General features: G+C 38.8%; 1 protein-coding gene across 3 annotated transcripts in view; it reads right to left on the reverse strand.

Annotated features, from left to right (window-relative positions):
* The window catches only part of NUP35 (nucleoporin 35), an 89,879-nt gene that overhangs the window by 49,374 nt on the left and 19,374 nt on the right, over positions 1-21,131 (reverse strand). For 2 of the 3 annotated variants that reach the window (XR_002328195.2, XM_021006393.2), the window contains exons 1-3: positions 17,407-17,524; positions 4,134-4,304; positions 2,557-2,684 (exon numbers count right to left, since the gene is read on the reverse strand). Coding sequence is in view for 2 of the 3 variants with exons in the window: in XM_021006393.2 (XP_020862052.1) it covers positions 2,557-2,684; positions 4,134-4,304; positions 17,407-17,446 (339 nt within the window). In the remaining variant the exon portion in view is untranslated. Of the gene's footprint in view, positions 1-2,556; positions 2,685-4,133; positions 4,305-17,406; positions 17,525-21,131 lie in introns of those variants that run through there. The other variant, XM_021006395.2, reaches the window with a different exon arrangement.

Raw genomic sequence — 21,131 nt, forward strand, 5'->3', positions numbered from 1 at the left:
ATTAATAAGGTAACCATAAACTGGAGAACAGCTAAACTATGGTATATGAACATAATGGGATGCTACTATTACATAAGAAATTATGGAAGGAATGGTTTCATAGAAACCTAGGAAGACTTGTATGAACTGATGCAGTGTGAAATAAGCAGACGAAAGAAAACAATTTATGTAACAGCATTGGAAAGATAAACAACTGTAAATGACTTAATCAATCAATAACACTTATTAAGTACTTATTATGCCAGGCATTCCACTAAGCTTAAGAACTCTGACCAATGCAAATATCAACCACGATTCCAAGGGACTGATAATGATCCTTATACCCACTTTCTGACAGAGAGGTGATAGACTAAAGATTCAGAATAAGAGATATTTTTGGACAAGGAAAACATGGGAATTTATTTTGCTTAACTATGTATGTTTGTTATAAGGGTTTTGTTTTTTCTTCCTCCCCTACCTTAAGGGGACGGGGGAAGAAGGGAGAGAAAATGAATATTTACTAACTGAAAAACAAATTAACATCACCCAAAGAGCATTTAAGATTTACAAAGTGTTGCCAAAATAATCCTACATATTGACTGCTGTTTTATTTTCCTACTTTAAAGATGAAGAAACTGAAGCTGATAGAGGTTAAATGACCAGCATCACACAAAGGAAATTTTCTCCTGAGTCAAAGTTCAGCATTCTTTACAGTATACCATGCAGGAAGTCTCCAAGTACTTCATACTTCTTCTAATCACAGAATATTCTGTATTGTAGTTTGTTTGTTTTTTTAAAGGCAATTGGGATTAAGTGACTTGCCCAGGGTCACACAGCTAGTAAGTGTCAAGTGTTTGATCTGAGGCTGGATTTGAACTCAGGCTCTCCTGACTTCAGGGCCAGTGCTCTATCCACTGCGCCACCTAGCTGCCCCTCATATTGTAGTTTTTGCGGTAGCATAATACAATGACATCAGCACTGACTCTGGACTCCAAAGTTCTAGGTTCAAATCCTACCTTTGATGTTTTCTGTTGTGTAACTTTGGGCAAATCATGACTTACCTTCCCTGGGCCTCAGTATTCTCATCTTCAAAATGGAGGATTTTGACTTGAAGGCCTCAGTGCTCCCTTCCAATTTTAGATCTAGGATCCAATGATGTATACAGCTATCACCTCCAGTTGTGTAGTTGTTAAGTTACTATGTATATGTTAGGCCCTATGCTAATCACTGGGCATATAAAGAAAAGCAAAAATAGTCCCTGCCCTCAAGAAGCTTACAATCTAATAGGGAGAGACAACATACAAACTATGGACAAACAAAATTAATATAGGAAAAATTAGAGATAATTTCAGAGAAAAGGCACTAGCATTAAGGAGGACCAGGAAAGGCTTTCTGCAAAAGTAGAACTTCAGGGAAGCTAGGAAAGAGAGATAAGGAAAACATAACAGGTATGGGACACAGTCAGTGAAAATACTCAGTTAGGAAGATAGAATGTCCTGTATTTTTTGAGGAATAAGACGGCCACTATAGTAGAGGAGAGTGAGCAGAGGGAAGTATAGAAAGACAAGAAAGACAGGAAGGGGCCAGGTTATGAAGGATTTTAAAAGCCAAACAGAGAATCATATATTTATCAGTATAAAGGAGCCACTGGAATTGAATAGGGTGGTAACATGGTCAGATTTATGCTTTAGGAAGATGTGAGTAGAGGATAGACTGGAGTGGGGAGAGACTTGAGGCAAGGAGACCAACCAGCAGACTACTATAACAATCCAAGTGTGGAGTGATGAGGGTTGACATCAGGGTGGTGGCAAGTATGAGAAGAGAAAAGGGGATAAATATGAAATGTTGTAAAGACACAATCAACAAGACTTGACAACTGACTGGATATAGGGGGTGGAAAGTTAAGAAGAAATGAGGTTATTAGCCTGAGTAACTAGGCCCACAACAGTAACAGGGAAGTTAGGAAGAAGGAAGGTTTTGTAGAGGAAAGACAATGAGTTCAGTTTTGGACATCTTGAGTTACAATGTCTACAGGGGCATCCCATTCTAGATAATCCAAGAGGCAGCAGGAGATGCAAGACTGGAGGTCAGGTGAAAGCTTAGAGCTAGACAAGTAGATCTGAGAATTTTCTTTACAGAAATGATAATTAAATCCATGGGAGTAAATGTAAATACCTTGAGAGAAGGGACCATTTGTATTCTTCTTTGTATTTTCTCCAGGACCTGAACACAATGCTTTCCATACAGTAGGTACCGAATTATGACTGTTAAATTAGTAACAATTTAAGTGGTATAGCACACAACAGTACCCTATTTCTATACTGGGTAGATTATCATTAGAAAAAAAAAAGAAACTCCATTTGTATTTATTGAGTGCCTAAAAGGTCTAGCACTGCTCCATTTAAGCAAAATAAAAAAAGAAAAGTTATTTTAAAAGCTTTCCAATATTCATAGACAAATACATATGCCTTTCAAATAACTCTTGATTTTATTAAGAATTTTTTAGCTATGTATTCACGTTTCAGAACCATTACAATCAATCCTTAACATGATTAACCCAATGTTAATACTACCCACCTGTCTTCTTGAAGATAAAGGTGTTGATCCAAGTCCTGGGCTGGAAATTTCATCATAGATACTTCTAACTGGTGGAGCACCACTTTTATCTTTATGAGACGGTACAACTGGTTGAGGTGGAGATCCACCTACAATAAATTTAAGAAAGGGAAGATAAGACAGGAGTTGTCAAGTACACATATCCCTTCCACATCATAACTTTCCCCATTGCAGTTTCAATATATCATGGGTTATCATAAAAAATTACTGTAAATGGGAATTTGGGGGGAGGTATAAGCAGTATTTTTACTAAACATTGACCTACATATAGCCTATGACCAAATATGTAACCAAATTCTACAATAAAGTACTATAAACACCCCATAAAAGAAAAAGAAAAAATTCTTACTTCATCTCTCACACAAAAAGAGGCCAAAAAATTTTATGCAGATTTTCCAGAGGGCCGGGGTGCCACATCCCTAACCCGTAGGATGTGGAAGGGATAACTATATTATACTCACTATCATCAATTACTTCAAAAAAAAAAACAACCAGATTTTTTTTTATGCCCACTAGTACAAAGTACAAATGTATATATCCACAAATTAAAACTGCACCAGGACTATAAAGGAAATGTATCGGCTCACAAATATAAGACAATTTTTTTGCAAATATTAAATTTCACTACCCCATAGAAAACAAAGAAGTTATTTTCTTTAAAGGATTTGCTTATGTCATGCTACATTTAAATGTAAAGTGCTATGCCTAAAACTGTAAACTCTCCATAAATGTCTTTCCCATAAGTCTGCAGAATAGGTCATTTCACCAACACCCTACATGTAAGAAGATTAACTCACTGGTTAGAAATAAAATACACATCAGCAGATGTTCAAATTATACTTATTTTGGCTTGATATTTCTATTCTCAGATATTAAACCAAGACATTTAAACTGACATTCAATTGATGTTAAATATATGCACATTTTAATGAGTAGTTTGCTCAATTACAGTAGTTTGCATTTGCCATAACTCAACATTCAATTTTATCTGCACTAGTAAATCTCAGAATTTACAATTAAAACTACACTTTTTTTAAAAAGTAATAAATGTTTAGAATGGGAAAGGAGAAACTCAACCATAATATGTTTGTAAAGAAGTAGTGTAGCACAATGCAGCATGGCATAATGCCTCAAAGCCAGGCAGGGGTCAAGTCCCATCTCTGATACATTCATACTAGGTTTGTGACCCTGACTCTAACCTGTCAACAAGTACTAAGCTGCACCTGTTAAGGGAAGTTACTCACTTAGCACACCCTATCCACAATTCTAGTACCCTCCAAACAAGATATGGTGGAGAAAAACACTGGTTTAGATGCCAGATTTCCCCAAAACTGGAATCAGCTTTGCTCTGCACTAGCTGTGCAAATGTAAGCAAACCACTACACCTCTACGAATCTTTGCAACTTTATCAGTTGAACTGGGGGGTTAGATTAGACAATGTCTTTAACATTATTAAAATGTTCCTTATTAATAAAATTTTTTAAACTGTGACAAGCACGTCATATTTATTCTTTAAATTGTCTTAAATAATTACCAACCTGCAAGTAAAGGTGATCTCATTTCCATAACCCCTACAGAAGGGCCACTGAAAGATCGAGGTTGTGGAGTCACTGGAGCTGGCAAATCTCCCATTAAAAAGCCAGGTAAGAACTGTGCATTTGCTCCTGGCTTTGGAGAAGTAGGTGAACCCAGCATCATTGGTTCAGCTCCTAAATTGTTACATAAAAACAAAATTAACAAAATATAACCATCCCCACAAATAACCTAATGAATTTTTTGAGATTTTAACCAAAGTTTTGAATAAATGTTTATTTTTTAAATTATATAAAATATTACCTTAGTAAGCTCTATTCATAAAACATGTACAACTGAACTACAGATAACTTTAAAGTCTGTGAATACCCTGAATTTAAGGAAACAAGGTTCCCTTACTAAATAAAAATAGTATTTAAATATCTAATAGAACTAAAATGTAAAAATGACTTTGTTTCTGCTGCAAGGGGCAGCATTCCACATATTACAACAATCCTAACAGTAATGATGTAATAATTGACATTTATGTACAAACTGCTAGCAAATCTGACAATTCTTCTAAATAGTTAAGTCCTACCATTTCCCCCACACACATAAAATACTAGCTTACATGTGCATAGTGATTATGTTTCATCAATATTATGTCATGACAAGATAAACACAAAACATATTAAAAACAATTGTCAATTCTTTGCCAATATTCTAATAGTGCACATGTTCAACTGCAACTACATTCTTCCTTAAAAGAGTATAAAATAGCATAATACTGGCAAAACTATAGAAAAGGTCAAAAAGTTTGAAAACAATGAAATCAATTTTTGTAACATTCTAGACTAACAAAAGACAACCTCTCCTTCCTCTTCCCCCTCATTCACTACTGGTATTTAAATGTTTGTTGAATGAATAATATTTAGTAAAAAGAGTTAAGTGACATCTCACTATTGGCCAAAATATTGTACTTTAGATAGGAAATTTTTCTAATTAAAGAATCACATCAGTAATATACACTAAGAAGAGTAGTGGTAGGTACCTGAAGAGAGAACTAAGTTTTGCACCAATGAAAAAAAGGTTTTGTATTTCCTAAAAATGTTAAGAACAATGTATACATGTATGAATTATTGTTTAAAAGGTACCATCTACACATAAGACATTCCCATCTATACACTGAACATATATATGCACATATGTATACTCATACACACATATAGATAGATATTTGGCATGACTTTCAAGAATTATAGAGGCCAGTTCATATTAAAACTATTCTTGCTGTCCCAGATTCCTACTCCAACTCTTCATCGTGGCATGGAGATAATGCTAATACATACACACATGCATACACACATGTGCATCTATATAGCTAACAAGTTTTCAAAAGCAATTATATAGATAGATGGATAGAAAAAGCATATATTAAACACTTAAATGTGCAAGGTACTGTGCTAAGCTCTGGGGACACAAATACAAGCAACCAAGACAGTTTCTGCCTTCAAGGAATTTACATTCTAATTAAGAAAAACCACAATATCATATGACTTGCCTTCTCAATAAGTGAGGGAGGGGCCAGAGAGAGAGAATTTGGAACTTAAAGTGTTTTTTTTTAATGAATGTTAAAAATAAATATAGGATTAGAAAAAACAAATTCATGATATTTGATGAATTGGGGGAAATAAAGGAAGACCACATACTGGTAGGGTTGAGGGGAGAACAGGCAAGCGAAGGGGTTATGCATTAAACAACATGAAGGGAGCTGGTGACCGGAAAGTGAGATGGAGACCTGATTGCTGGGAAGATGAGGCTAAAGTTCACCTATAGCAGCTTCTACCATGTTGAAAAGATGTCAATGTATGTGCCAAAAACACATAGTGTCTGCTTTCCAAGGACTAGCCTAGCTAAGGATAGAGAGGTTCACCACTAGAAAGCTAGCCAACCTAGTTATGAATTCTTTGCCAAGTACACATTCATTCATGGAATGAAAAAGAAAAAATGGCCCTCAGTTCTATGTGGCACCCTTCTGCTTCAATAACCATAGTGGCACTTGTAGAAAAGGGAAGCAAAGGATACTGAGAATCACAGTTTTTAGACAATCTATAAACTCTAACTTAGTATCATTCAACTGGCTCACTATCTTCCTTTCCACCTCAACTACTCCATTTATGCTAGATTTTAAGAGGAATGCTGATGTTCCCACAAACACACTAAACTAGTTCCTCAAACACCTTAACCTCCCAGTTCCTCAATCTCCTCAAAACCCAACTACTCCTCCACTCTACATCAGCCACAGACAAGGACGGTCACACCCTGGATCTTTATCATTACCACGTTTAACTTCTTGATCAAAAACTCACGTACCTATCTGACTGTAACATCCTACCAATTATGTCTCTCCCTATGTTTCACTTCCCCTTCCTCTCCCCCTCCCACCTTCAACTCCAACCTATTCTTCACTCTCATCACTCCAATCCCTCCAAGCCTCAGACTCTTTATCTATGCTTGGACTTCACTTTTCTCCTTTTCCCAATGCTGATATCTATAGCCAACAAGTTCAATATCACACTACTTTCAAGCCCCTTTTCCCCTTGTTCTATCTCCAGTCCTTAAGCCCCTATCCTCAATTACTCCCCACCATCCTCACATTCATAAAACAAGAAGCAATGAAAGGAAAACATAATTTAAAGAAAATTTCACTGACACAACTAAGCGAAGTCATCCCATGTGTGTTTAAAGACTAAGCTATAAAGACAAGAGACAAAAGGGTGAAAAAAGTACAAAAAAAAATTGTAATAAATTCTTTCCACCATCCCTGATTAAAACACTCCATTTCTCAACTCAGAACATTGTTTTTTTTGGCTTTCCCCCATACTTAGATAGCTTCATTTCCACCTCCGGACTTCCCTGGTTTCCTCCAAGTACCAGTTAAAATCCCACCATCTACAGGAAGTCTTTTCCAATCCATCTTAGTTCTAATGCCTTCCCTCCGTTGATTACACTTCCCATTTATCCTGTACTAGTTTGGTGGTGCGTATTTTTTACATGTTATCTCCCCCATTAGATTGGGAGCTCCTCAATGAGAGAAAAACAACTGTCTTTTGCCTTTCTTTGTAGCCCAACACTTAGCCCAGTGACTGATTGCCCATCAAGTACAGTCAAGCAACTTCTCAGTCCAAGACATGCTTATTACGTAAACAGAAATGGCATAAAAGAAAACAAAGACAAGGACAGCTAGGTGGCGCAGTGGACAGAGCTTCAGCCTTGGAGTCAGGAGGACCTGAGTTCAAATCTGACCTCAAATACTTGACACTTATTAGCTGTGTGACCCTGGGCAAGTCACTTAACCTCAGCTGCCTAACCAAAAAGCAAAAAAATAAAAAATAAAATCATGGGAAAAAAAAGAAAAGAAAAAGACAGAAAAAGCAGCTGGACTGTTACAAGTGTATACAAGGAGGTCTGTGCTACAGGTGACAATTTTGAGTATGAGGATGAGATTTTCAAGGAATTTGAAGGACAAAAAAACCAAATGTATAAGTTAAAAAATAAAAATGAAAACTCAGACCTTATTATTACCAAAAAGGAAAAGTGACTGAGAGATCAAGAATTACTGAGCCACATGCCTATTTTATCCATCTCTATAAAATGTTAATAAGCCTAATCTATACTCTATAAAGATCTCCATGACATCCTTGATAACGTTATTAGGAGGGATCAGACACACTTTTAAAAATAATATTCCACAGCAGACAATATCTTCAACTTCACCGACATGACCAAAAGAGTTAAAGAAACCAAGACTCAAAGAATACAAGATCCCAATTGTGCTGTTTGTTGACCATAAAAATGAATTGGATTTGGTAGTACAAAATGCCACATTAGCAGTTGTCCAACAGACAAGATTCTTCTGAGATAATTCTGCTCAATGACTTAATTACTAATTTTAAATAAAGCATAAAACAGAATATGTATGCTTAAAAAAGATATTCACCAGTCACACAAGAGTGCCACATCGCAGCCGCTGTGAAATGCTTGTTAAATTGAATTGGAAGGCAACATGATGTAGTAAAAGTGCACTGGCTTAGTAGTCAAAAGGAGCATGCTCCACCTGCATCTTTGTGATGTCAAGAGAACTAAAGGAAAGTGCCCAGCTCATTGGGTGGTCTCTGGAGAGCTTAGGGGAGGACATCAACAAGAGTAACATAGGGGAAAAAAATTTTTAATAAAAAAAAAAAGTAACATGGGATGGGCAAGTATGTATGGACTATGTGCACCACTGGAGAGAAAACCCAAACTGATGAAATCACAGATGCATTTGCATATTACTGCTAACCCAAATACTAGAGTTTCATTTTCTCTTCCATGTCTTTCATAATAACTGAGATAAGTAGCACATTTTAAATGTTATAGAGCTCTTAACATATATTATCTCATTCAAGTTTGACAACCCTAAAGCAGGCACTAAACGACACTATTACATTTCACTTCCCATTAGATATTACCCAAACGCTTACAATAGAAGTATACAGCTGCCAAAGAGCAAACCAACCAAAGAAGATACTGATCTATTAGTAATGTTGAGGTTTTTTAAGTCTTAGTTACTCTCTCCATGTCGCCAAATGACTTCTACTCCAACCTTACCAAAATTATTGAAGAAGCAACATTGAATACAAAATTTTAAAAAAGGCAGGTTTTTTTCGTTTGTTCAAGGACATTAAAAATCTCTCCCTTAAGTGTTCTTTAAGACATGATGTTTCAACTTTAGCAAAGTTGCAGGATATAAAATAAACCCACATAAATCATTGGTATTTCTATATATTACTAACAAAGCCGAAGAGCAAGATATAGAAAGAGAAATTCCATTTAAAGTTACTGTAGACATCATAAAATATTTGAGAGTCTACCTGCCAAAACAAGCCCAAGACCTATATAAACACAATTACAAAACACTTTTCATACAAATAAAGTCAGATCTAAATAATTGGAAGAACATCAGCTGCTCATGGGTAGGCTGGGCTAATATAATAAAAATGACAATTCTACCTAAATTAATTTACTTATTCAGAGCCATACCAAACTACTAAAAAAATATATTTTATAGAGCTAGAAACAATAGTAACAAAAGGTCCAGAATATCAAGGAATTAATGAAAAGAAATGCAGGGGAAGGTGGCCTAGCCATACCAGATCTTAAATTGTATTATAAAGCAGAAATAGAAATAGAGTGGTGGATCAATGGAATAGGTTAGGTACACAAGACACAGTAGTCAAAGACTATAGTAATCTACTGTTTGATAAACCCAAACACTCCAGCTTCTGGGGTAAGAACTCATTATTTGACAAAAAACTGCTGGGAAAACTGGAAGAATATGGTAGAAAATAGGCACAGACCAACATTTTATACCATATACCAAAATAAAATCAAAATGGGTATACGATTTACATATAAAGGCTGATACTATTAGCAAACTGGGAGAGTAAGAAATAGTTTACCCTGTCAGATTTATGAAGAATGGAAGAATTTATGACCAAACAAGAGATAAAGAACATTATGAAATGCAAAATGGATAATTTTGATTACATTAAATTGAAAAGGTTTTGCACAAACCAAGCCAATGCACCCAAGATTAGGACAGAGGCAGAAAACTGGGGGAAAAATTTTTACAATCAATGTTTCTGATAAAGCCTCATTTCTAAAATATATAGAGAACTGTGTCAAATTTATAAGACTACAAGTCATGCCCCAATTGACAAACAAATGATCAAAGGATATGAACAGGCAGTTTTCAAATGATGAAATTAAAGCTACCTATAGTCACATGAAAAAACGCTCTAAATCATTATTAATTAGAGAAATGCAAATCAAAACAACTCTGAGGTACCACATCACACCTATCAGATAGGCTAATATGATGAAACAGGAAAATGATAAATGCTGTAGAAGATGTGGGAAAATTGGAACACTAATGCATTGTTGATGGAGTTGTAAACTGATCCAACCATTCTGGACAGTAATTTGGAACCATGCCTAAAGGGCTATAAAGGGCATACCTTTTGACCCAGCAATACCACTTCTAGGACTATAACCCAAAGAGATTATACAAATGAGAAAAAGACCCACATGTACAAAAATATTTATAGCAGCTCTTTTTGTGGTGGCAAAGAATTGGACATTGAGAGGATGCCCATCAATTGGGGAATGGCTGAACAAGTTATGGTATAAAAATGTAATGGAATACTATTGTGCTATAAGAAATGATGAGCATGCAGACTTCAGAAAAATCTGGAAAGACTTGTATGGACTGATGCTGAGTGAAGTGAGCAGAACCAGGAGAACATTGTACACAGTAACAGCCACACTGTGCGATGACTGACTTTGATAGACTCGTCATTTCTCAGCAATGCAAGGAACCAAGACAACTCCAAAGGACTCATGATAGAAAATGCTGTCTACATCCAGAAAAAGAACTATGGAGTCTGAATGCAGACCAAAGCACATTATTTGTTCGCTCTCTCTTTTTTTTTGTTTGTTTCTTCTTTCTCGTGGTTTATCTCATTGGTTCTAATTCCTCTTTACAATATGATTGTGCAAATAGGTTCAATATGAATGCATATGTAGAGCCTATTAGTCTTGGGGTGGGGGGAGGGGAGAGATAGGGAGAAAATTCAGAATTCAAAATCTTATGGAAATGAATGTTGAAAACTAAAAATATATAATTTTTAAAAGAGATATGATATTTTAATTTCCCCCAAAGAAATAAACTATTAGAAAAAGTGTCAGAATATCAAATAATTGCATTTAGTATAAACTCAAGTAAATTTCTGTGATCAGTGAATGATCATTTTAGTAGCAGAGTGGAACAAAGGCAGGATTGGAAGTAATAGTTATTTTTCTAATACAGGTTCTGGCACTAACTAGTTGTCTGACATCAGATAAGTCACCTTCTGGGGTTATTTCCTCATCTACTATAAAATGGGTAACAGAGGGTTTGCTGAATGGTTCTTAACCTGCTTCTTCAGTCATAAGTTGTCTATAAAATTTTTAGGAAAAAAATCATTATACACTCTCAACCAACAACACTATACGTTCACCAAAAACAACCCAAATAATAAACATCATGCAAATATTAAGACATTTTTGACTAAAATAAATAGCTACCTTCCTCTAGTCTCCCCAAAACAACTCTTATTTCAATATTAGAACCCATTCTTCTGTAAATAATTTCATTTTCTGAGGCTTAATTTTATGATTTATAATTTAACAAAGTACAACTAATACTGATTTATATTGAGGATCCAAATTCTGTCAAGTTCAGAGTTTTGCTAATTATTACACATCCACCCTGAGAGTCTGAAGTACCCTCAGAGTCCATCTAGTTAAAGGGATTCTTAACCTGGGTCCACATAAAGATTTCAGGGGGTACATGAACTTAGATGGGAAAAGAACTACATCCTTATTTTCACTAAACTCCAACTGAAATTTAGCATTTCCTTCCATTATAACTTTTTAAAAACGATTATTCTAAGAGATTCACAAACTTCAGAGTGACAAAGGGGTCCACGACACCAAAAAAGGATAACCTCTATTCTAATTCAATCCATACCTGAAAAGAATCTTCCACTACATAGCCTCGAACAAAGCATCATCTACTTTCCACATAAAGATTTCCAATGAAGGAGTACTCACTACCATTCCAATTCTATGTAAAGGTTGTTTCCCTAATAAAATCTAAGCTTCTTGAAGGCAAGTCGTATCACTGTGGTCTTTGTATCCCAAGAACCTACCACATAAGAGGATCATGGGTCTAGACCTTTAAGGGACTTCAAAGTAGGAGATTTTAATGAATACATCATGAATAACTGATTGAATTCATGGCCCCTCATCACACTGGTTGTCAATGTCTTTCTTAAACTGTGATGCCCAAAACTGAATATAATCCTCCAAAAGTGATATGACTAGGGCAAACAGGCCAGGACAGAGGGTGTTTCTTGTATCAGAGCCCTTTGTGTTCTGGGCACCCACTGGGGCTTGGTCCTCACTTCCCAGCAAAAGCTGTCAGTAGGGTGCCAGATCTTGTCATGGTACAAACTCTTACTGAAGGAAGCCTTTGCTACTGCCATAGCCTTTTGATTGGCCTCTGTGCCTCAATTCTCTTTCCACTCCAACACATTCTCCACTCAGTCGCCAAAGTTATATTCTAAGGTGCCACTACCACCACCCACCACTCAGTAAAGTCCACTGCTTCCTTATTACCTCCAGAATCATATAAAATTGTTTGGTATTTAAAGTCCTTCACAACTTTTAAACATTTAACATCATTTAAAGTCTCCTTCCTATCTTTCCAGAATTCTTAATCTCGACCCCCCTCTACACAAACACACACTACAACCAAACAACAGTGGCCTTCCTTCTTGTTTGTTCCTAACACACGACACTTCATTTCCTGACTGACTTCACAGATGGTATGCTGTCACTCCTCATCTCTATCTCCTGGTTTCCTTCAAGACTCAGTACAAATCTCACTTTCTGGGTTTTTTTTTTTGGGGGGGGGGTTGTTTTTCTTTTGTTTTTTTGTTTTTGTTTTTGTTTTTTTAGGCAACTGGTGTTAAGTGACTTGCCCGGAGTCACACAGCTAGTAAGTGTCAAGTGTTTGGTCTGAGGCTGAATTTGAACTCAGGTCCTCCTGACTTCAGGGCCACGCTCTATCCACTGCGCCACCTAGCTGCCCCCAAATCTCACTTTCTGCAGGAAGCCTTTCCCAGGTCTCCTCCTCCACTACCACACTCCACTGAGACTACTTTCCATCTACTCTGTTTTAAGTTGATGACTGACCTGAACTCATACCTCAATGATTAACAAACTTTCACCTGTCATATACACTTACCATCCCAATGATTCAGAATCCTGGGCTATCTTTTTTTTTTTTTAAGGATAGGCAATGGGGTTTTAAGTGACTTGCCCAGGGTCACATAGCTAGTAAGTGTTATGTGTCTGAGGCTGGATTTGAACTCAGGTCCTCCTGAATCCAAGGCCAGTGCTCTATTCACTGTGCCACCTAGCTGCCCCTCTGGGTTATCATTTTTCAAACTCTTCAAGCCACAACCAATGCCTGCTCCCTTATCTTAAACCCCTCAAACCCCTCCATGACATTCCATACTCAAAAGCTACTCATTGTGTTCTATAGAATACCTATTGCAGAGATAAAAAATTTGATTTCTTTAATTTTTTTTTCTTTTCCCACACCTTCTATCTTCTGGCTCTCACAGAGGCCTTCTGACAACACAGCTTCCCTAGCCACCTTTTCTAGCACTGGTTGTATTTTCATTCATTCTCCAACTCACTGGTCAAAGTAGAATAATCCTTCATCTCCATTGTCACTGCCTCTTTCTCTACAACCATCATTCATTGAGATTCACTCAACCTATATTCCCCATCCAATCAAAACTGTTACCTATTATCTATCACCTTCCTAGGTCCTACCCTTCTTTCTCCAATGAGTTCAGCATCTAACTCATAGCCTTTCTCTCCTCCCCAACTTTTGCCCTCATATTAGAGGACTTCAACTTACAAGTGATAGAAACTCCCTTAAACACCCGTACCTCCCAATTCCTCAACATTTTCCTGTCTACTCTTCTCTATCCCACCCCAGCTACCAATAGAAATGGTCATATCTTTGACCTTGCCATCAGTCACAAATACCTCACTTTCATGTTCATAAACTCTGAAATTCCCTTATCTATCACAATCTGCTATCATTCCACCTCTCCCTCTGCAACCCCAAACATGCTGCTGAATAAAGCTCTCAAAAAAAAAAAAAAGAAAAACAAGCTGACTTAATCCCCTACAAAACTATTTTACATAATCTCAACTAGGCCTTCCCTGTGGCAAGGCAGTATGTTTATACCTCTTTAATTGACTTTGGGCAGCTAGGTGGTACAGTGGATACAGTGCAGGGCCTTGACTCAAGAAGACTCATTTTCCTGAGTTCAAATCTGGCCACAGACACATACTAGCTATGTGACCCTGGATAAGTCACTTAACCCAGTTGCTTCAGTTTCCTCATCTGTAAAATGAGCTGGAGAAGGAAATAGCAAAGCACTCCAGTATCTTTGCCAAGAAACCCCACACAGGGTCAAAAAGAGTCAGACAAGACTGAAACAACTGAACAAACTGACTCACTACCCCATTCAAGCAGGGGCTCTTCCAAACCTCCCATGGATCCTCTACCCTCTACCCTCTGAGCAGAGGACATGGCCTCATATTTCAATGAAAAAACTGAGGCCATTCATCAAGAGATCCAACAGCCTCTTTTTTCCTACCTTCCTCTTCAACTCACTTCACTCAGACGCCTGCCTTCTACTACTATCTCTTTCAGCTATCTCACACGATGAGGTGGCCCTTCTTGCCAATGCAAACTCTTCTACTTGTATAAGTGATCACATTTTATCCCATCTTCTTCATAGATTATGGCCCTTTTATGGCCATTCTCTCACTTATCTTCAAACACTCCTTTGCTGCTGACTTCACTACAGGCCTACAAACATATTCATGTTTCCTACATCTTCAAAAAAAATTCTCACTTGATCCATCCAGCAGTGTAGCTATCATCCCATATCTGTCTTCCCTTTTGTAGCTAAACTCCTTGAAAAGACCATCCATTTACAACTGATGCCTACACTTTCATTCCTCTCACTCTCTTCTCAATTCTCTAGTTTGGCTTCCAACTTCATCACTGAACTGAAACTGTTCTCTCTAAAATTACCAATGATTTGTTAACTGCCAAATCTAATGGTCTTCTTTCACTTTTCATCCTTCTTGACCTATCTCCAGACTTTGACACTATACTTCTCCTTAATACATTCTTCTCTCTAGGTTTTTGTAACACTACTGCATTCTGCTTCTCCTCCTACCTGTCTAACTGCTTTTCAGTGTCCTTTGCTGGCTCTTCATCCAGGTCACACCTGCTAACTCTGGGTGTTCCTGCTTGGGTGTCCTCCTTGGCCCTCTTCTCCTCTCCTTTTTACTATTTCATTTGGTGATCTCTCCAGCTCTATGGACTCAAATAACATCTCTTTGCAGATGATACTGATTTATTTATGTAGCTCTATCCCTCTCTCTGGCATCTCCAACTGTACTGTGGACATCTTGAACTCAACACGTCTAAAAGTGAAATCTTTTCCCATCAACCTTTACCTCTTCCAAACTTGCTACATTCACCCAATCCCTCAGGGTCACAATCTAGGTTTCATCTTTGAATCTACTCCCTCTTTCTGACACTGCCACTGTTTCTGTCTGAGAGATTTCAATCCCTCAAGGACCAGAGTACAGGCCAGGGTCATCTGGAATGAATTTACAAACCTAAGCATTCTTTAAGTAAAAGTGGCAAAGATTTACTGTTATGCTATACAGGGAGGAGAAGGCCTTCAGAACTCTGCCATGGTGGGCACAGCTCCTGAGGGAACTTGAAACCTAACAAGAATGATGCTAAAGTTTACATAGGAAAAGTAGTGAATTATGTGCCAAGTATGCTAATTGGTGATAACATACAACTACATCATTTACTACTGGAAGGGGGTGGCAGGAGAGGGTTCCTAAAGGGTATGTTTTTGGTCTGTTATGTCTGATACAAGATAGCTTCAGGAGTTGACATCTATAGATTGACTTCTGCATTGTATACAGTAACCGTGGGCATCAGTACTTGATAGTTCTGCTGGTACAAGATAGTCCTGTTCATACAAGTGAAATTTTACAGAAGTCAGCTTGTTCTTGTAACAGGGAGAGACAGTTTGCCTCACTGGGCCCACTCATTAGTTATTGCCAGAGATAGGGTCCTTGGGCTGGTGGGAAATAGTCAGGGATAGTGTTTCTGAGGCCAGAGAGAAATTGGGGTCCAAGCACAGGTACCCAAGCACTTCATCACCACCACCCTGGTACAGCCCTTATCACCTCATTTAAGAGCCTGCTAGTCTGTTTTTCTGCCACACGTCTCTCCCCACTCCAGGCCATCCTCCACTCAGCTACCAAAGTGATCTTCCTAAAGCACAGACCTGATCACATTACCTCTTTACTCTATAAACTCCAGCGACCCCTTATCACCTCCAATATTAAATATAAAACCTTCAGTTTGGTATTAAGTGCAATTCATAACCTGCCTCCCAACCTTTCCAGTGTTCTTGCATTTTACTCCCCCCCCCCATGGTCTAAGGTCCAGGGACATTGGCCTCCTTGCTGTTCTTTGCACAAGACATTCCATTCTGACTCCAGGCAATTTCACTGCCTGTCCCCCATGCCTGAAATGCACTTCCCTCCACATCTCTAACTCCTAGGCTTACCTGGTTTCTTTCAAGTTCCAGTTAAAATCCCATCTTCTGTACAGTAAATGGTTCCTGATCTCCCTTAACTCTACTGCCTCCCCTTGGTTGATTATTTCCAGCATATCCTGTATATAGCATGACAATACCTAATTTGTTTGCGTGTTGTCTCTCTCATTAGACTATGAGTTCCTAGAAAGCAGGGACAGTTAAGCCATTCTTGGTAAAACCCCACCCCACTCCACCCACCCATCCCCAAAGTGGCTTAGCTCAGTGCCTGGTATAAAGTATGTGATTAATAAATGTTCGGGACACGATCTATTTTGTGTGCACACAGTTGAGTAGCGTCTTTCTCATTAGCACGCGAGCTCCTAGAAGGCACGAACCACGTTTTTGCCTTTCTTTGTATTATCGGCGCCGAGCTCAGCGTACAGCATAGAGTAAACGTTTAATAAATGCTTGTTGACTGAATGACAGAACAAAGAGAGCTTATCACCCGATTCCGGGAAGCTAAGACTCTTACAAGTAGCACTGCCTTTCCTCCCAACCTCCGTGGGACACATCCCCACGACACCTGTGGGAGGATGACTTTAACACGAACTCCGGGACTCCGCCCACGCTCGGCCTCAGCCAATCACCTCCTCAGGGTCACAATCTAGGTTTTATCTTTGAATCTACTCCCTCTTTCTGACACTGCCACTGTTTCTGTCTGAGAGATTCCAGGGCGGGGGTTGGACCTTGAGCCCCGCTCACACCTTCTCAGGAAGAATCGGGTCCACGCCGAACGGCGGGGACGCGGCAGCGACCGCGAGGGCGCCCGCAGCCACCCCCCCTGGGGCCGCCGCCACTGGGGTCGGGGTCCACCCCGAAGAGGAACGCACGCTCGGCGCCAGCGACCGCAGGAATCCCACAGCCACCCTCCTACCCCGCTCGCCGATGGGGTAGTCCGACTGAAACAGACTCTCCATCTGCCACTCACCTGTCGGAGGTGGCTGGGGCTCCACGGCGAAGGCGGCCATGATGGCAACAAGAGGCGCTCACACCGGCTTTTCCTGATTTTCAAAAATGGCGGAAACGCTCCCCGCGGAAAGGGGCGCGTGGTCTGACGGGACTGCGTCACTTCCGTATCCGGGGGCGGGAGAGCGAACCGAGGCGGGGCCGAGCGTCCAGTGTGGCCCTCGGAGCCGAAGGCAGCGGCCTCGCCCCTCCCTGCCACCGGTGCGCTGGCTTTTTGAATGGGCCGAACGCGGAGGGGCCGGAGCAGTTTCGGCTGAGACCCCTGATTAATGCCGCGCGGGACTCTTAAGTCCTTTGTCTGCGGGTGCTGTTACCCGGATGGACAAAGTCCGCTACCATCTTTTTGTTTGGTTTTTAAACTATTATTTTTAATTAAAAGCATTTCTTTTCTCTCCCACCTCCCTTCCTATTCCCTGTCCCCGATTGTTATAATTTCAAACAAGGTCATTTTCTTTCTTTTTTGTCTCGTAATCAAAGCAAGTCGACTAGCATTTATTAAGGGCTTCCTGTGTCCAAGCCTATGGCTGAGGACACAAAGAAAGGCAAAAGACAGCCCCGCTCTCTAGCAACTTGAAGCTAATAGAGGAGACCCTATGAAAGCAAATGTGTAGAGACAGGACACATACTGGATAAATTTTGGGTTGGCTCAAAGGGAATGACTAGGGAAGAAATAGGGAAGGCCTCTTGCAGACGCTGGGGTTTTGGCTGAGACTTGAAGGACACCAGGAGATGGAGGCCGAGAGGCCGAGGATTGCAGTGAAGGAGCTGGGAGATGGAGTGTCTACTTCAAGGAATACCAAGGAGGCCAGTGGCCCTGGCCTAGTTCTTGCCCTTTGTAACCTTAACCTTTCTGGGTCTCAGTTTCCTCATATATGAAATGAGGGGGTTGAACTAGATGACCGTGGATGAACCTTCCAGCTGTGAGGGCTCATCTGGTACGATCCTCTAGTTTTCCTAGGAGCGTGGATTATTTTACGAATTAAGATACTGAGCCCTAGAAAGTTGAAGTGACTTGTCCAAGGTCACCAGTAGTAAGTGGCTGGGCTAGGGTTCAAATTCAGATTTTCTGACTCCAAACCCGGGACTCTTTCTACTACCCTGATCCTTTCACGCCTGAACTACTCCTGCAGTGGTGTAACAAACATCTCTCTTTGCCTCCAGTTTCCTGATCCTCCTCCCTACCTTTTAATTTATTCTACATGTCATTTTCAGATTAATTTACCCCAAATGCCTCCTTATACACATTACCTACCTGCTGAGAAATCTTCAAAGGCTTTCCATTGGCAATAAGATAAAAGTCTAAAATTCTTAGCCTGGTATTCAGAGCCATCTGTATTCTGGCTCCTAACTTCACAATCCAAACCTGATCTATTTCTCTGCCACACAAACTGTACACTCCCAACTAAATGGTCTAAAGTGTAGAACATTTTTCCCAGAGTATATTATACACTTTTCATAACACACCATTTCAAGGATGCTCTCTTCCTCCCCAGTACAAGTATAAACAGTGGGGAAATTACTGGGATTTTCTACAGTGAACATTTCACTATACAGTAAAGCTGTCTGCAGAAGGAGGGCAGCAAAACATCAAAGGAAAGAGCAGCTTAGTTGATTCACCTTAGTTTATTTTTCTATTATTCAAGTGAATGTTTACATTTGCCTTTTGGAAATAAAATGATGCCCTCTCTTCCAATTTCTGAGGCATCATTTTGATATCCAATTTCCTTTTCAAATTGCTAGAGAAATATGTAATCAGGCAAATTTCACTCCCAAATGGCAGGGTATTGAATCATTTTACTCATCTCTTAACAAGGATATCAGTGCAATTTATGAAGGACAGTTCCTTCCCATTTGCTAATGTTTTGTCACTATTTAAAATTTACAAATTTATGTTAACCACAATGCTTTAAAAAATCTATGATTTCATGAATGTGAGTGTTCTGCACTGACACAGATTATAATCTCTTCACTTCTTAGTAAATAATCTTCATGGTTTACTTTGGTTGGAAAAATTCATCATTGTTAGCCACTCTTCTAAGGAGGAACCTCTCTGAGCATTAGTTAGACTGATCCTTACAAGACAGATACATCACACCTGTATTCAAATCCTCTCTGCCATGGTAATATCCAAGACAGTTTGCGATTCATCAGTATAGCATTCAAGAACTCAGGGACATCTCTATACCACAATGAGTCATCAGAATGATGAAGGACTTTATATTATTCAATGGCTAATAACTGCCTTGTTTTATTCCTTAAAACATAGCACTGTTCTAAGTCAAAGCTACATTATTTTTCCAAAACTTCGGCTTAGATAGAACCTTTCTGCAGCCTCTAAACAGTTATTTTTCAGTATTCATGTCTGTGTGTACATATATATTTTTTACAAAGAGATAACTTTAGGAGCGTGACTCATATTTCGGGGTGACTAACATTTGGACCAACATTGGCAACTCTCGAATAGTTTATTTTCTCAGTACATTGATTTCTTCATCTAATCCTTCCTACTAACAAATGTATGACACTTCAAAAATTCAACTTGGATTTCAGCATTTGTCTTGCAAAGTGACTACCATCTGATCTTATCTCTATGGACTAAATTTAAGGAAAACTCTAATTTAAAATGAGCTCAGTTAAATTTTCCTTAATGTGACCAGGCTAACTTCTGTTATATAATAAACTGAATATAAGTAACAAAAAAGAGAGGCTGGATGACTGCTTGTTTATCTTTTAGATCGGATTCTTTTCAGGCATGTGTTAGACAAGATGGTTACTAGGTTCCCTTCCAATTCGGAAGTTCCATGATTCCGTCAGAATCAACAAGCATTTATTAAGTGGCAGGCATTGTGCTAAGCACCAAGAACATAAAGAAAAAGCAAAAATTGTCCCTATCCTCAAGGACCTTCTCTCCAAGAGTTAAGAGTGATACCAAGGTTCTGAATCTGGGTGAGGAGAAGGATAGTGGTAACCTCTACAGTAATAGGAAAGTTCTATAGAGAGATGGGGGTGAAGGGGATAAGGGGAATGATGAGTTATATTTTTGACATGTTGAATTTAGCATTCCTAAAAAATATCCAGTTCAAATTACTCCATAGACAGCGATATAAGACTGGAGCTCAAGAGAGAGACTAGAGCTACATATATAGGCCTAGAAATCATCTATATCAAGATGATAATCGAAGCTAGTGAAACTGATATGATTACTAAGTCTAGAGAGAAATAAAAAGAAGGCACAGGACCGACTTTTGGCAGGTATCATTTATTAGTGGGCATGACATAGATGAAGATGCAATTTTAAAAAATTGAGGAGCACTTAGAATGATAGGAGAACCAAGACATACTGTCACAGAAGATAATCAAGAATGAAGTGATCAACATTGTTAAATATTGTAGAGATGTTAAAAGGATGAGAATGCAGAAAAGATCATTAGATTTGGCTATTAAAAGATCATTAGTAACTTTGGAGGATGCAGTTTCAGTTTAATGGTAAGGGTGGAAACCAGACTGCATAGTTTAAGAAGAAATTGAGAGGAGAAGAAGTGAAGGAATCAAGTGTGGATGGCTTTTTGAAGTTTAGCTGAGGAGTCATTTTAGGACAGCTAGGAAGCATGATAGAATCTAGTGAGGATTTTTTAAGAAAAGGGGAGACGTGGTAGGGAAGGATCTAATAGATAAAGAATATGAGAA

The sequence above is a fragment of the Phascolarctos cinereus genome, unplaced genomic scaffold, assembly GCF_003287225.1.
Source record: "Phascolarctos cinereus isolate Bilbo 61053 unplaced genomic scaffold, phaCin_HiC Scaffold_726;HRSCAF=1367, whole genome shotgun sequence".
Classification (NCBI taxonomy): domain Eukaryota; kingdom Metazoa; phylum Chordata; class Mammalia; order Diprotodontia; family Phascolarctidae; genus Phascolarctos; species Phascolarctos cinereus.